At 39.5% G+C, this 18,266-nt stretch overlaps 1 protein-coding gene across 2 annotated transcripts in view; it reads left to right on the top strand.

Moving 5' to 3' along the window:
• Nucleotides 1–720: 720 nt before the first annotated feature.
• Nucleotides 721–18,266, top strand: part of LOC103972911 (uncharacterized) — a 33,837-nt gene continuing 16,291 nt past the window's right edge. Inside the window, exons 1-4 of one of the 2 annotated variants that reach the window (XM_065099422.1) lie at nucleotides 721–960; nucleotides 1,111–1,196; nucleotides 6,090–6,157; nucleotides 7,311–7,451. In XM_065099422.1, the coding sequence (XP_064955494.1) occupies nucleotides 913–960; nucleotides 1,111–1,196; nucleotides 6,090–6,157; nucleotides 7,311–7,451 (343 nt within the window). In that variant the 5' untranslated portion in view covers nucleotides 721–912. The remainder of the gene's footprint in view (nucleotides 961–1,110; nucleotides 1,197–6,089; nucleotides 6,158–7,310; nucleotides 7,452–18,266) is intronic. The other variant, XM_009387306.3, reaches the window with a different exon arrangement.

Here is an 18,266-nt window from a genome sequence, read left to right on the forward strand (position 1 = left end):
AACCTATGATTAGGATTATTTAGGATCCGTGTTTAAAGGTGAATCTGTCTCATTATCGTAATCTCATCACGATTCGATTCCCATTGCATAGATCCACGGACATCATAATATATTCATGCAACATGCAATATAAAGTGATAAAATAGCAAATAATAATAATAAGCAAAAATACCGTGTGTCAAGTCACACATGTTATCACTCATGTGATTAGCTTATAGGACACCTATGACTAACAATTAGTTCATGAAGATGAAAAAGAAGAGATTATGAGCTTATTGTTAAAGGAGTTATATTTGCCACAATTATCGTCGACTGGAGAGGGAGGCTCTAGAAGGCTGGTAGACGAGCAACTACCGAGCTCCCAATGGACGTATCTAGCAATGGTAGAAAAATATGGGTCATACAATTCGATGTTGAGTACACCACTACTAATTTGAATATTAAAATTATCTTTTTAATTTTTATTTTTATATTTCAATTGATATAACCGACGATATTAGAGTAAATGGAAATATATGTTTCAGTTACAAATATGTGGAGAAAAAAAAGATAAGTATATTTTTATCTATTTATAAAAAGATAATTTAAAAATATTAAAAATTTAAAATAAAGTATAAATAATATAAAAGGGATGGTAAATGATAATATGCAAACTGATTAAACGTTCATTAGTAATTATTTTTTTCGATAAATTACCCGTATTCGTCGCGAAGGGGAAACGGACCCTGATTCTCCGATACTATAAACGCCCTGCTCATCGATCCCGTACGATTTGCCCGTGGCGAAAGAGGAGGGAAGGGGAGGGAAGGGGCGCCTCACAAACCGCCGCCTACTTCTGCTCTCTACCGCACCTCGCAGAGACGGTGGCCGACGCTGGAGCCCTCGTGCGATCGTCCTGCGATCGTCCTGCCGATGGCCTCGACTGGCACCATCGCCGTCAGCGGCGCCACCGACGATCCGGTTCGTCTTGATCTCACTCTATTCGTTTTCCGCCGCTCGCGCGGATCTTGATGCTATTGTTCACCTGCCAACTTCAACGCGTTTCTGACAAGAAAAAAGGAAAGAACAAAACCCTAATGACTTTGTACCTCCAAAATCTCGCCTTTGCAGGTTTTGAAAAGGAAGTATGAGCTGGAGAAAATTCACTGTGAATTGGGTGGAAATATAACCAGAATCTTTTTAGACTTCATGACAAAGTAAGCACAAAAAATAGCTTTTACTTAGACACAGTATTGTTTGCAATAATATTATCATTTTCCATTGCAACTGTCCATGAGATGTGGCAGCTTTCCCCTGCCTCTATACCTCGTTGTTCCACTAATAGTAATTATTTCACACCTTCTAACTGCAGTCTCACTACAGTATGTATAGGTCTCTTTAGCACATGTCTGAACCATGTTAAATGATTCTTCTTCCTCATTTTATCTTCGAAGGCACACCTAACAATTTACGAAGATAACATTTTTTTCCTATCTTTCCTACAAATTCTACATATCCACCCCAATATATATGGTTTGTTAACTACCCAACATTCAGATCCATAATATCATTGGTCTAACAATAGTCTTATAGAATTTTTTAATCTAAAAGGTATGTATCACAGAAAACTCCTGATGTCCATCTCCAGTTGGACCATTTAATTTTTATCTTATGGATAATATATTAATCGATGTCTTCAGCTTGTTGAATAATTGATCCAAGACACCTAAGCCCTTTACTTAAGGAAATTTCTTATTTGTCAACTTTTCTGTATATACTAATCAACTTGTCTATATATCTTTTAACACTATATCATTAGGTCTACTAGTGATTTTATTACTATCTTATATATCTTTTATAACATCAATATAATTAGTAGATACATCCTTCTTTTGTACAATCCACAATTATAAATCTCTATGAACTCTATCATAAACCTTCTCTAAATTAATAAAGACCATACTCATATCTTTCCCTTTCTCTCTATACTTTTTCATAAATTGTTTTAATAAATAAATAACTTCAATTATTGATCTTCCAAGCCTAAAATCAAATTGTTTTTTTGGAAATATTTGTTTCACATCTTATTCAACTTCCAATGATTGTCCCAAATTTTCATAGTGTGACTCATAATCTTTATTGCTCTATAACTAGAACAACCTAGGATTTCACCCTTATTCTTATAAATTAGTACTAAAATGATCTTCCTCCATTCGTGAGGTATGTGATGACCATATTATTATATGAATTAAATGCCTAAATTCAAGTGCAAGAGCTATGCTTGAAGATTAACTCCATTTTGTCCATAAAAGTTTCTGATCCATTCCTTTGTGTCAATATCTTAGCATGGGATTGCAGTCATTAATGTATTCACTAATGAAGGTGGCATGAGAATTTCATGCATTTATGGGTGGTGAGGACACATCAACCATCATGAATCTTTTCTTCTAGCAACTGCATATGTTTCCTTTGTTAATTCCAGTTATTGCAGCTACGCCCGATGTGGCTCATTCTGACTGGTATTTACCAATCCGAGCCTGAATCGAGACGTGGACTGCCTCCATTTCAGGCGGTCTGATCTGTTCTATTAAAAGAAGAAAAACTTTAAGTGTACATCTGATTCAATTAGGCTCGCATTCTCTTCTTCCTCTTCCTTCTCCTCTTGCCCCACCGCGTCCTCTTCTTCCTCGATTGCGACCTCTTCTTCCATCCTCTTCCTCCTTACTCCGTTTCCTCGATTGCCTCCTCTTCTTCCTGTTCCTCCTCCTCCTCTTCCCCCATGTTCTCTTCTTCCTTCCCCTTCCTTCTTCCTTCTTCCATCTCTTTCTCCACCTCCTCTTCTTCCTTCTGTGTCACAGCTTCTTCCTCTTTGGTATAGACACAATGTACCAGTCCTACCAAGGACTGATACAGTACCAGTCCAACAAGGGACTGGTACAGAACCAATCCGACCAGGGACTGGTACAGTACCTGTTACGAGATTGCAATTTTTTGTTAATTCATCATCAATTTTGTTCTTTTGCAAAAAATTCTCAAGAAAAAGGATGTTCATTAAAAATGGAATCCTAATAACCAATATATTTCTCCTGATGCTTTCTGTTTCTCTATGTTTTTGTGTCTATTTGTTTGTTATTAGCAACAAGATATATTTTATGTTCCATATTGTTGAATTAACAACAAATTCTTCAAAATTCTAGTTAGTAGATACAATTAGGACGATATACATCAATTTTATAAGTTTTTTATTTCCTGTTTTAACAAAAAAGAATAGGATTTTAATAGTAGAAAGATAGGAATTCTTATTGTCTGACAGTTTTTCAACATTTGCATAAATCTATCAGTTTAATGTAATCATGAGTAAGAGAGTTTATATCACAACAATGAATGACTGACATGAAAGCTCAGATTCTATAATCTTGATAACAAGATTAGGGAGCAAAACAATATTCTAATTGGACTTTGATTCTAGTTTCGTGCTTATGCCAAAGAAAAAAAACCATATATCTACCAAAGAAAATAAAAATAAAACTATTTCTCATCATCATATCCAAATGACTTGTCAAAGAAATTCATGAAAAGTTGGTTCCTAAGCAATATGCATTACCAAAAACATCCATGCCTTTTCTTATTCGCCTTTAGTTGAAAAATGTACTTTTGAGTTCCTCATTTCACACATGTAAGAATTAAACTGACCTTAAAGCATATCTGTATCTGTTCTAAGACCATTTGTGGCTAAATTTATTTTTCTAGTACAATGAGCATCATATACATTTTTCTAGCAGAAGCTGATGCATTTTCCTAATGAGACATTGAAAAGACTACCAATAATAGAGCATTCCATGACTGTAATGAGTTACTTTTTCATAAGACAAATGTTTAGCTAAATAAGCAACTCATGTTTATCTTGATAGTCTATTTGCTCATTTCTTTGAGGCATTAATTAAATAAGCAATTTTTATATAAATAGGGGATTGATATTAGGAGGCCCAACCTTACTATATTATGGTATGCTTTTGTGGGATTCCATCATTGGGTATGAGTTCCTGCAGGGGAAAGTTCATGGGTCTGTCCAACTGAAAATCTTGAGATTTTGAATTAATAATGTTGAATCTAGTCTACAACTTCTTATAGTTAGTTTTAGAAAATCCTAGCATTTTACTATAACAATAATTTTCTTTATGATTTTAAGTCACTGGAGAGGCAAAATTCTTTCAATTGTCTCTAATATCATACTACATATAGTTGTTTTTTAAATGACTCATTACAATCTGACTGAGACGTTGTCTTGTGTCTAACTTGGTAATTAAAAACTTGACAGGGTATGCACTTTTTCTGTCATATATCTTCTAGCCATTGAGTGGATTTAGACAGTGATTTCAATAGGCGCTCGGGCGCTCGCCTAGGCGCTCGGGCGAGGCGAGGCGAGGCCCGAGCGCCTCGCTTCATGTCCAGGCGTCGAGCGCTTCGGGCGAGCGCCTGGGTTAAACCAGGCGACCGAACCAGATTTTTAGGTCTGGTTGGTCTCAGGTGCCTTTGTTGGTTCAATCGAACCAACTAAATCACCGATATCATGCTCTCTTTCGTGATTTACCCGACTTTCCCAACCCTAACACTCACGATTTTACCGTCGAGATTTCTTCTCCGTTGTCGCTGCTCTCTACTGCCGCTACAACTGTCGCTGCTCGCCGCTACTATCGCTACTCGCCGCTGCCACAATCGTTGCTCGCCGATTGCTCGCCGCTGCCACAATCACTGCTCGTCGCTGCTGTCGTCGCTCGCCGCTGTTGTTGCTACTACCGCTCGCAGCTCCCGCTCCCACTCCCGCTGTCGCCGTCACTAGCCGCTTCCGCTCCCGCTCCCGCTCCAGCTATGGCTGTCGCTTGTTACCGTTGCCTCAGCAGCCTCGGTCTTCTCACACTCTTCTTACTATACTGTCGACAGTATATTAACAGTATACTGCTAATTGTATACTAATAATAGTATTTTTATTTATTAGATTACTAATATATTATTTTTATTTTAATATTATTAATTTTTATTTATTTAATAGTATTTTTATTTAAAAAATAAAAATATACTATTATGATTTATTTATTTATTTATTTATTATGATTTTGTACCTAATTTTCTTAATTTAATAGCATATTTTTATTTAAATAATTATATTTATTAATTATATTATATATTTTTATATTTTAGCGCATCGCTTCGCTCGGGCGAGCGCCTAATGCCTCAGGCGTTTTTGGACCTTAGCGCCTATTGGCGCCTAACGCTTTTGAAATCACTGGATTTAGAGAGTAATCATTGTATTTACAACAAGAGGGAACAAGCTTTGGTTGTCAAACTGGAATTCTTGACTTTGTTTGATATACTAGTCTATATTAATACCTAACTTATTATCAGATTGAGTAACATTCTCTTAAAAACAAAATGTATCTATTTACTAAAGTGTATTATTTTGAAGTTGAACGGGGGATAATGTTTCATATCAATTTGTCAAATGATAATGATAGTGATGATTCACATGCCCCTTTATTCTTTTGACATTTCAAGACCCCCTTAACTTCTGAAGTGCTTGATTTTGGAATTTTGCTTGTTTACATGCACTTTTTTGGTGCCTACTTCAATAATATGGATAAAATCAGTAGGTGTGACATTGTGATTGTTCTTTTACTGTTATATCACTTGGTGGAATCTCAAGTAAACTGTCATTTTATTTATTGTTCTTACTTCTTATTAAGTTTTGGTGCAACAATCAACGTGAAATGTTGCAAATTTTCAGTTACCATGTGATAAAATAAAAGTTACCATTTGATGATGATGTTTCTTATGCATCAAAAGCCTTTGTTAAGTACTTTGAGAAAGAATTAATAGGAACACAAAGAATTTACATCTTCTGCAACTGCCATAATAAGTACATCTATTTGGATGCCTTTATGCTGTATAATTCATTGCAAGTACTTCCGTTGGTACAAATTTTATGTCTTTCTCAGTTCTCATTCCAAAACTAGCAATCTCGGATCAGTGCGTTGTGTCAACTTATTATATTTATTTGATGAGTGCTTCTTATTGTAACATAATCATGAGATCAAGAGGAGATAATCTTGCAGAACTGCAAAATATGAGGAGCTGGTTGATGTGGGAAAGAGGTTTCTTATTGGATTTCATGGATCGATAGGTATGCCTACTCTTTTATATCTTTATAGATGCATACCATTTAGTAGATCTGTGGAAGGGTGAGGTTTTGATCCTGTACAATTTCGGGGTTCTAAATCCTGATGGGGTTATAATTTAGAGTCTCAGATTACTGGTATTTAGAAACACCTCAAAGCTTGAAAAAGATAATTGTCACTGTTTACTAGCCATGCTTTATTTCTATATAGTATGCTGACAAATTACTATTTGCTTGTCTTCCTTTCTTATTCTAAATGCTTTTTTGTCATGATATATATACCCGTGGTGCCAAGGTTCTATATTTCAGCTCTGGCACAGACCACCGACTTGCTCTGTTCTGGTCTGTGTTCATGTGCCGGCAAACGATATGCCGACATGCACTGTGGTCCCAAGAAAAGATGGGGGTGGGAGGAGGGGGAGGGCGGAGGAGAAGATGAGGAGGAAAGACAGGACAAGAGGAGGTGGAAAGAAAGGGGAGGAGGAGTCTGTGGCAGAGGAGGACAGTAGTACCAGGCTTATTGACGGCATTAGGTTGTAGACTGTGGGTGGTGTCATGGAGGTGAGCACAAGGGAGATGGAATAGGGTGGGTTATGAGATCAGAGTTGATTAAAGCAAAAACTGAACTAGGCTTATCACATGGTTCAAGCCCGTTATCAGGCCCAAACCAGCGGAGGTCTACACCGAATGTGGATTGTCTGAAGTTGAGCAGTCTGCAACTGCGCATTTCAGTTGAGGCCCAGATTTATATGTACCACATGACATGTACCAGTTCAGGGGAAATGTTAAAATTGCTTGTTGCACCAAATGTGGATTGTCTGAAGTTGAGCAGTCTGCAACTGCGCATTTCAGTTGAGGCCCAGATTTATATGTACCACATGACATGTACCAGTTCAGGCGAAATGTTAAAATTGCTTGTTGCTCTTTTCTTAGGTGCAGGTTTTCTGGCTTAATTAACTTGTTCCTCTTTTTTTGGTATTTTTACTTGCTTAATCTTTGTTTTATTTCTCTTTTGATTTCATATCTTCTGAAAATGCTAGTCCCTGCCTTTTTTTGATAAAACATGAATAATATGCTTAGAAATTTGCCCTATTCTGCTGTTACAATTCTATCTTACAGATGAAGTTCATATTTTTTATGTTTTTCTTCTTTTGTACAGAAAAGTTTAGGAGTTCAGAATTTCAGAAGACATCAGAGAATGTTGCTGTCACAATTGGTGCCAATTGGAATGAGCGAATGAAGGCTTATGTTGAAGCTGGGTACAGACATCACCAAGAAAGTGTACAAAATATATCTAACTGTAAGTTGCTACTTGCCACATAAACTAAACAGGGCCAAAGTTGTTTCAATAACTACTGAAGGTATACAATTACTGTATGTTTCAGTATAAATCAAGAACTGAATATATTTTTCCATATGAAGTTGCTTTAATGGTGCATCATAACTGAAGATAATCAGCAACACATGGCGTAATTGGCACAAAAATTATCAAACATATCTGATCAGCCATGTTGAAGTTGCTTTAATGGTGCATCATAACTGAAGATAATCAGCAACACTTGGTGTCATTGGCACAAAAATTATCAAACATATCTGATCAGCCATGTTGATGTGTTAGCCAAGCGTTTGGCATGGTTGCCTTGATACATGCCTACGTCTTTGTAGAATGGTATATTCCAACCATGCCAATCGGAAAACAATTCCTTGTTTGATGCAACCACAAAAGTGAATCATAGATATTTCAGTGTTTCTTATTACATACATAACTATATCAAATGATGCAAAGACTAGACATCTTGGATTATTTGTACAAATAACTTAATAATGACCTTGGAAACTATATCCTTTCGCAGAAGATCCATCAGATTCATATCCAAATGCATAAAAATTTAGAGACTGAGAATTGAGATATTTCTCTTAAGGAGATGGATATTAACTTGTTCATGTAAATTCAAACATATAATTTCAGCAAAAAAGCTTGAACACATTATAATAATATGTGGCTCTAGTAACCAGTAACCACAGGTCAAAAATGCTACTGTCATTCCTTCCCTTTGTCGACACTGGTTATTTGCTTATTCCAATTATTGAAACAAAATCTGGGGATGTTTCAGTTTCCAAAAGTGGAACAAGACGGTGATCCGATCCAAGAGGTTCCAAGCAATATGGGGTTTGGGGAAGGTTAATTAATGTACAAAACTTTATCCTTGCAAGCAAGGATTGATAAACCAAAGCGTACCACTCGGTATGGGCGGTATGCACTAGTCTGACAGAGGACCTATACGAGTGGTTGTTAGGATCCCTTTATTTTCTAAGCTTTTGAATAATGTTTTGTTGAGTTTTTTTAGTTTGGTAAGAGTCGGATAGGGGTTTATTTAATATTTATTTATTATCAAGAGTCCAAGTCCCGGTGGATTTTGTGTGGAATTCTATAAATAGAGATGTATCTGTTTCTTTTAACCTATCAATGAAATATTATCTAGTCTTTTGACAAACCCTAGGAGGCCGATCCCCTCGAAGTGATCAAGGAGGTCGATCCCCTCGAAGCAATCATCCATTTTTTCCCTCTTCTTCTACGATAAAACCCCAGGGGTCTTATCATTTGGTATCAGAGCAACGATCCTCAGTGTTCTCATTGTAATTTCTCACAATACTTCGTCGTAGCCATCATCATAATAAAAAAAAAAAAACAGAGAAAAGAAGAAGTCGTGGTCCTCAGCAGCCTTTGTTTCCTAACCGCGGTCCTCGGCATCTCTACAATCGCCTCAGCCACGCCTCCATCGGAGACAGCACTGCCAGCATCTCCTTCCAGCAGCGCGCCTTCCAGCCCTCAGTAGTTGCCGCGCCTCCTAGCCGAGAGCAGCGTGAGGGCAGTGCGCCTCCCAGCCCGCTTGAGCGAGAAAGGGCCGCCGCCGTTGTTCCCGGCCAACGGACAACCCCCCTCGCCACGCTTAGCCTCTACGACCCTTTGCTACTTCTCATCCTCGGCGACACTGCTCCTAGTCGCACCGTCACTGTTGCCTCTCAACCTCGGTAGCAACCTTCCCTCCTCGCAACAACCGAAACAAGGAAACCACCCACCCCCACCCCCCCGCCTCCTCACACCTTCTGTCATAACCATCGATCATCGTTGCTTCCTTCTCCCTTCGATATCGTCATCGGCAGTAGCTGCCACAGCCTGAAACAAAGAATTATTGCCAGTCGTGCCGCCAACGTTGCTCCTAGCGTCTCATCCCGCGGTGCCTCCCAGCCTCGGTAGCAATAGCCTCCTAGCCTCGGTAGCGGCAGCCTCCCAACCTCGGCAACAGCAGCCTTCCAGCCTCCCAGCCTCGGTTGCAGCCCCGACAGCTACTCCCAACCGTGTCGCCATCATTGTCTCCCAACCACGCCCTTAACACTGCCTCGGGCCGACGTCACTGAAAATTGCACTGAATAGGCAGTGCTGATGCCCTTGACCAGACATTAGAAATAAGAACTGGGGATTACAGATCTGCAGTCTTACGTAATGGCTATCGACAACTCAGTGAAAGCCCAATTAAAAGCCTTGGAAACCAGAATTGAGAATCGACTATAAGAAACCCTTAACAATTTCAAAAAGAGTTTATTGGAGAGCTTCAAGAAGTTTCAACAACATGAAAGTTCAAGTCTTACATTGAATCGATCTGGAGACACAGGAAAAAGGAACCAAGAACAGGACACAAGCTACCCACGCATGAAGTTGGAATTTCCAAGATGGGAAGATGGAGATCCGACTAGTTGGATCTCTACGGCAGAAAATTTTTTTTGTTTTCACAGAACCCTAGAAGAATCTACGATGGAAATAACCTTAATCCAGCTAGATGGAGATGCAATCCAATAGTCTGATTAGTACAAAACTTGCCATGGGGTTCCCTCGTGGGAGCAATTCAAGAGAGGACTTCTTATTCGTTTTGGGCCATCCGAATACGAAAATATTGATAGGCAGCTCGTCAAAATTCGTCAGACTTCCACAATGTTAGAATATCAGAGCAGATTTGAACGATTGTTAAAACAAGTCAGAGATTGGTCCGAACGGCAACTAGTGGGTACATTTCTCGAAGGACATAATCCAGATATCCGGTGTGAAGTTAAAGCTCACCAACCCTACACTATGACAGCTACAATATCATATGCACGTTTACATGAGAAAAAAATCAACAGGGAAAATCGTCGAAACATAAGTGACAACAAACATATGATCAACAAGCCACTCGCCCCATCTATTCCCAGTCGGAACCCTAACACCCGAAGACAAACCCGAGAATAACTTAAGGAAAGATTAGCAAAGAGTTTGTGCTGACATTGTGATGAAAAGTGGAGTAGGGAGCACCGATGTAAACAAGGGCAACTTCTGATGATTGAACCAATTGGGGAAATAAGGGCAACTTCTGATGATTGAACCAACTGGGGAGGAATCAGAAGCTAACAATGTGGACTCGGATCATGAAGGTATGGATTCTGATGAAGATGTTGGACCTATCATACATACAGTGCATGCATTAGTCGGCTACTCTAACCCGCAAACTATGAAAGTTGGAGGAACTTTGAAACATCAGCATGTTATAGTTTTAATTAATACTGGTAGCACTAACAATTTTATGGACAGTAAAGTTGTTGACCGATTGGCCTACCATATTGAAGGTTGTAACAAATTCGAAGTAAAGGTCGCTGATAGACGAATTTTAACTTGTGATAACAAATGTTCGAAGATAAAGTTGATTATACAGGGCCAAGAGTTGCTTGTGGACTTCTTTTTGCTACCCTTGGAAGACTTCGAAGTGGTCCAAATGACTATCAACCCTGGGTGATGTTTCTTGGAATTTTTCTAAACTAATCATGAAGTTTTTTATTAATGGAAAGCAGGTGATCTTAAAGGGAAGACATGGAAGTAAGGTCACAACTATCACTAGCTATCGGATGGAGAGAGTTCTTCAGGAGACTACAATGACTACTACACCGAAAGGTCGACCTATTGCTTACACTATCAAGGAATGGAGACCGCACTTACTTGATCAATGGGTTGTGATGCGCTGCAAATACCCTGTGATTGAAGTGCTGAAAGAGAAACTCCCCGAGTTTGATGTTGCTCAGCCTTGAGGACAAAATTGATTTGAAGAGGGAGGAATTGTTAGGATCCCTTTATTTTCTGAGCTTTTGAATAATGTTTTGTTGAGTTTATTTAGTTCGGTAAGAATCGGATAGGGGTTTATTTAATATTTTATTTATTATTAAGAGTTCAAGTCCTGGTGGACTCTAGGTGGAACTCTATAAATAGAGATGTATCTGTTTCTTTTAACCTATCAATAAAATATTATCTATTCTTTTGACAAACCCTAGAAGGTCGATCCCCTCGAAGTGATCAAGGAGGTCGATCTCCTCAAAGCAATCATCCATTTTCTTCCTCTTCTTTTACGATAAAACCCTAGGGGTCTTATCAGTGGTACATAGGTACACCCCAGTGTACCATCGTATGTTGATAAGCTCGGTAAGTATTGTATCGACAGCCGGTCGGTACATCGGAATGGACCGGTAATACGAACCATGCTTGCAAGTAGATGGTTTTGTGACTTCGACTCTGCTCATTTAGTTTGCCAAGAAACAAACATAGTGTGGTTCCCAAACAAGCCTACAAAATACTTGAGCAAGAAAACTAAATATGCTAGAGCAGAATCACTACTTGTCTGAAATTGTGATGTATGCTATGAGATGATGCTTTCAGACAAATTTTAGTCGATTAGAGCTTGTTGCCATTAGTTTTTGTTATAAAGAGAACTAATGTTATACGAGCACAATGAAGTGTTTTCCCATTTGCTACCCATAAGAAGTGTGGTTGCTGTCAGGTTTCTCTTGGAGATTGAGCGAAAGAAAGTGTAACATTGGCTAAATGGGTCATTGAACCTCAAGTCTAGCTGTAGTATATTTAATAAATTTATAAAACAAGATGAGCAAGTCTTAGCAACTCACAGATGAGACCTAAAATAACATAGGACATGATGTTTTGGTACAAAGTTTAATGTAGGATATGATGCAAGGTGAAGCTCATAGAGCAAAGAAGATATATATACTTTTTTTGAGGGTAATAATGATGATTGAGAAAAGAGGGATAAAAATCTATTAAATAATTTATTAATAGAAAATGATAAATGCTTGACTCCCTCTAACTTAAAGATTGACTCTCCAGGATAAGACCTCACCTTTGTATGTCTTGCACATGGTTGATTAAATTAGTTTCAAGGAAGAAGATTTCTTATTATGTTCATAACTTCAAACATCATAACGTAACATGAGAAAAAGAGAAGAGACTAACTATATTTATAGAATATATAACTGTTTTTACTTTAGATGAAATAAACTAAGTAAATATTAGAAATAAATTTTAGATTTGTTTGTCATTTTTTCTCTCCACTTGAAAAACTTATAAAAATTATAGCTAATCATTTATTGGGTAAAGATGTACTCCAAATTTGCTTACAAGATAATCTGAATTTAAATAGGCGCTTGGGCGCTTGGCTAGGCGCTCTGTGACGCAAGGCCCCAGCGACTCGTGTGTGGACCAGGCAATGTGCCTCAACGAGGCACGACCGCCTAGGTCGCGCCCAAACCCAAGCGTCGGGCGCTTTGGGCGAGCACTCGGTTCAAATAAGCCAATTGAACCAGACTTTTAACCGATTCAAATAAGTTACGTTCGGTTCAATAACGCGGTTACTTACCCCCTGTGCAACCCCGAGCCAACCCTCGTGCTGCTTTTGCCTCCGTCGCCGATGCTTTTTTCCATTGGCTTCGTCGTAGACGCAACGGACTGAGCCTTCCTCTATAAAAAGAGTAAGTTGATTAATTTGAAAGCATAGAGAAGTCCTAACATCTCATAAAGAGGGAAGCGTTACAAGTAATTTAGCAAACACTTTGAGTGTAAGAGAGAAAAGAGAGGAAGGAGAAAACAAGGACTTTATAAGGCAAAACAAATAGTTGCAAGTCTACAAATGACTGCTCATCGGGTGTCGGGCGTGATGGCAAATTTCCCGTCAAGTTAACGTGCGAACTTGTGTATACCGATCAACGCCCAACACTATCTCGAAGCCCCATCCACCCCTATGCCACTCGGGGGGTTCTAGGGGTTTGAGATGGTTGACGTTCACGCGGTTGCGATCTGTAAAAAACAAACCGTGGCACACAAAAATGGAGCCATTTTAGGACAGTTTTGCTTAGCATGGTGAGCGGTCGCACTGCAATGCTACGAACTATTCTTGCTTACATTTTTCTAGAAAAACACACAAAACCAAGGCAAAATATGCTGCCAAGCATCTGTACAAGCATGCAAAAGCGATGAACGGTTCATTGAGCGAAGATGTTGCGAGTAATCGATGACCGTTCGTGACATTCTCCCCCACTTAAACTATCGACACCCTTGTCGACGCTTGCTGGTAGGCTTTGATGATTGCTTTTTAATGTCGTAGGGCATCTTCAGGCTCCCAACTAGCTTCTGTTCAAGGAAGCTTTCGCCACTTCACCAGGTATTTGGTTTGCTCCGCTTCGTTGGGTAGCTTTGTCTTGCGATCTGCTAAAATGGTTTCAACTCACTTCTAGTAGGAGGCTCTGGTGTGGGGTAGCCGAGTTGGAACACTTCGGGAAGCATCTTGCGGATCTAAGTGGTAGGCTTTCAAGTTGTTTGCTTGGAAGACATTGTGAATTTTAAACCACGTCGACATTTGCAACTTATAGGAGACTTTGCCTACCCTACTGATAATTGAGAAGGGTCCTTCGTACTTGCGCACAAATCCCTTGCGCACTTTTTGCCTAAAGAACTGGAGTGATGTTGGTTGGAGCTTTACCAACACTAAGTCGCCAACTTTAAACTCCTGTGGTCGCCTTCCCAAGTCTACCCACTTCATCTTTTTGGCCGCCTTCTCCAAGTAAGCCCATGCAATATCTGTATTTCGGTGCCATTCCTTCACAAAGTAATATGCTGATGGACTACTCCCAGTATAACCGATCGCCAAGGCGTGAGGAGTCGATGACTACTGTCCCGTAATGATCTCGACGGGGCTCTTGTTGGACGCAAAACTCTGCTGCAAGTTGTAGGAGAATTGGACAATGTCCAACAGTTTCACCCAATCCTGTTGGTTAACATTATGTAGTGCTGAAGATATTGCTTAAGGAGCAAATTTAGTCTTTTAGTTTGGCCATTTGTCTGGGGGTGGAGGCTTGTGGAGAAGTATAACTTGGACCCTAGCAATTTGAATAGCTCGGTCCAAAATTGCCCTAATAACTAAGCATCTTGATCACTGATGATTTTGTGCGGGACTCTCCAATACTTCACCACATTCTTCATTATCAACTTGGTCGCCTTATCTGCTAAACAGTGTAGGGGTGCAGCAATGAATGTTGCATACTTTGAAAATCGATAAACCACCACGAGTATCGATCTGAGTCCCCTTACTACCGGCAAGTTTGATATGAAGTCTAAGAAAATGCTCTCCTACGACCTTTTTGGTACGGGCAACCAAGGTTCGCCGTACCGTACCGTACCGGCGTTTCGACCCACGCTCGGTACGGTACGGTACGGGTGTACCGACCGGTATACCGAGGTGTACCGAGCGGTACACCCGATTTCACCGATTTAACCCTCCGAAAATACCTGAAAATTAAAAAAAAAGTTAGGATAGGGTTTTCAAGTTACAAATAAATATAGTAATAGTATAAGTTTGGCAAAATCAATGTAAATTAGGTAAGAATAGCATCACATATCTTTTTCGGGCTTTGAGGTAGTCTTGTTCGGGGTTCGTATTTCAGCTCGTTATAGATTGAAATATCTACAGAAAAATTAGTTGAATTGTTAGACTATTTTGTTACAATATAAACTCTAAAATTCAAATGAATTAAATAATTATATATCTAGATATACTTGATTGTTAATTCTACCACCAAAACGAACGACGGGCCTCCACGGGTGGTGGATCAGGGTCCTCGATCCGATACATATCAATATGATACGTTTGTTGGACCCAATCATGAAATTGATCCCATGACATAGTGTATTGATACACCGTATGCCATTGATGCATCAATGTGGTGCTGATCGTAGATTGATCGTCATGAATCATATTTGTCCGAGGCAGCTCTTGAGGCATATATTGATGTTGTTCTGTATCATGCTGTTGCTCAGAGAAGGATGACCAACTATCACCATACTGTTGTTGCCCATATGATTCTCCATAATATGATTGCTGTGAATACGTTGAGTCTCTTTCTGTGTCTATATCATGTATGCTCTGTCGCATTTGTTCATATTCATCCACTGCCTTCCCCTTCCCCTTCCCCTTCCGCGCATAAACTTGACCAGTACCTTGTCGAGTTCCATGATCTGAATCTTGAGTGGCATGTGTAAAATATTGCTCCTCAGTCCATTCACCACCCTCAAGTTGTGTAGACGAGACCAACGACTGCCCGGCATCACCGCCATCATCTGTCGAGGCACTGCTGTCCGTGTTGCTGTCATGTCTCTGGACCGAGCGAGAAAGAGAATGTGATTGTGAAGGTGTCTCGTCGCCCGACTCGATTCTTTCCAACGATGCAACTGATGCTACCGCCTTCCCCTTTGCCTTTGCACGTTGGGCGGACGAGTGTGACCGTTGGGTATCGGTAGTTTCTCGAGCAGTTTGACTCATACCATGTTGTAATCGAGGGGGATTTTCCACCTGTTGGGGTTGTGCTTCTTCTTCTTCTTCTATTGCCTCGGTGATAAAACGCGAAGGACTTTGAGGATCTCCCGCCTCATCAAGTAGAGGATCCTCTTGGTTCTCTGCTGCTTCAACCCAATCTAACATTGGCTCTGAATCTTCGTTGTAGAATTGGAGGTCAATGGGATCAATATCTGGTTCCTCTGGCTCCTTATCCAACTCAGCACATCGCAATTTTAGCCGCATGTTATAATGGACATATACTAGTTTCTCTAACCGTCTGTAGGAGAGTCTGTTGCGGACCTTCGTATGAATCAATGCAAACGTTGACCAATTACGTTCGCAACCACTAGATGTTGTCTGTGAAAGTATACGAACGGCAACCTTCCTTAAATGTGGTGCATCGCCTCCAAATTGTAGCCACCACTCGACTGCAAAATGATATAAATAAGATTTTATTAGCATAACAAATAATCAACATTAAATATAATTGATAATCAATATGCATAACTTTTCCTCACTAGGATCCATAGTGTAACGGCACGATACAGCTACAACGTCGGAGAATGAACCAATTGTTTCTCGAAATAATCGACCCTCCATAAGAGCATTGGTTGCCTCGGTAGTATTTGGCAAGAGCCGATATATAACATTTCGTAGTGTCATTAGGAAATTATTTTGCGTTCCGAGAGCATATCGATATTGAATTGCTGGGTTTAGATAATACGCTGCAAAACATAATTTTGTTAGTATGATTTTTTATTATCTAAATAATAATAAATTAAATTATTCTGAATATGAATTTACCTACATTATGGATATCTTGATCTATATGAACATCGGTCCGACGATCAATGATTCGTACATATTGGTCGACCTTAAAATCATCTTTGAATGCTTTTCTGACCTCCTCTCTTGCTGAAATCAACATATATTTAAGATACGACATTTGTGGACGCTTGTCCATATCGACCTTACGGAGGACAGTATAAAGTGGTTCCACACCTTTTATGATTTATGCTATAGTATCCCAAAATCTAGAGGAAAGAATGGCCTTTTCTATCTTCTTTCCATCACTCAATTTTGAATATCTGGATTCAGACCACTCTTGTGAGCTAGCCATTGCCTTCAAGCCTTGCCTTTTTTGCTGTAATGACTTTAATGCAATAAAATTGGTAGCAAACCGAGTAATTCCAGGTCGAAGTACCTCACCATTTACATACTTTTGCATTAATGCGTGGACCCAATGATGATTATATATAAATTTTGTAATTGATTGTGCTCGAGCTACACATTTTTTGACCGCATCCAACTCACCAATATCCTTCAACATTAGATCTATGCAATGAGCTGCACATGGAGTCCAAAACAAAGTTTTTCTTTTTTCCATCAATTGCAAACCGGCCTTTTTGAAATTCGCTCCATTGTCGGTTATTATTTGTACAACATATTGTGGTCCAATCTCCTCTACCATAGTGTCCATCAAGCTCTCAATGTAGTTTGCATCTTGGATCTTTTCAGAAGCATTAACGGACTTATGAAACACCACTCTTCTATTGCAATAAACAAGAAAGTTGATGATACTCATTCTTGTTGGTCCTGTCCAACTGTCACACATCAATGTCACCCCATATTCTTCCCATTGCCTCTTGAAGGATTTGATCCAATCCTTTATTTCTGCCACCTCCTCATCTAAGTACACGCCGTGAATCTCCTTTGGTGTTGGAGGTTGGATCCCCGTGCCAGACTTTTGAATAGAGGAGATCATGCTCTGATAATATGGACCTTTGGCTGTGTTGGCTGGAATCCTATGAAAGTTAAACCATTTTGAGATTGCTTTCCTAATATCCCGTTTTTTTTCTTTTGTGTATGCATTGTCAATCCGTGTCTGTTTCGCTGTTTGTGGGGGATAGGCTTACGGATCAATATCAACAATATTTGGTGCGGACCTCCTGCCAAGACCTCTCATAAAACCACGGAGTCCACCATATCTCATGCTACTAGTTCGTCCTAGCTGAGAAGGAGCAGTTGGTTGCCTCATGCTGGTTGACCTTTGGATTCCACTACCAGTGCCATGCTCAAATTGTGAGTCAGGTCGTCGATGCCTCATTGCTTCATCGATCGTATACTGATGCTCCAATGATGCACGAATCCCAACTGTGAGATCCGGGTCGACTTTATCGCCGCAACCCTCATACTGATCATAAACCGGTTCCTGTGTAGCCCTATGATATTCTTCCTCAACTCTTGCCTTCTTTTTTAATGTATCTTCCTTTGTTTGTTTAAGCTTGCTTTGAAATAATTTACGGATTTCCGTTGGAACTTTCTTGCATTTTGCAACATCAGGATACCCACCAGCCAAATGCATTTTCATTCGAGTTATTCCTCCACCTTTGCCAATGTAGTCACAATAAATACAT

The sequence above is a fragment of the Musa acuminata genome, chromosome BXJ2-3, assembly GCF_036884655.1.
Source record: "Musa acuminata AAA Group cultivar baxijiao chromosome BXJ2-3, Cavendish_Baxijiao_AAA, whole genome shotgun sequence".
Lineage (NCBI taxonomy): Eukaryota > Viridiplantae > Streptophyta > Magnoliopsida > Zingiberales > Musaceae > Musa > Musa acuminata.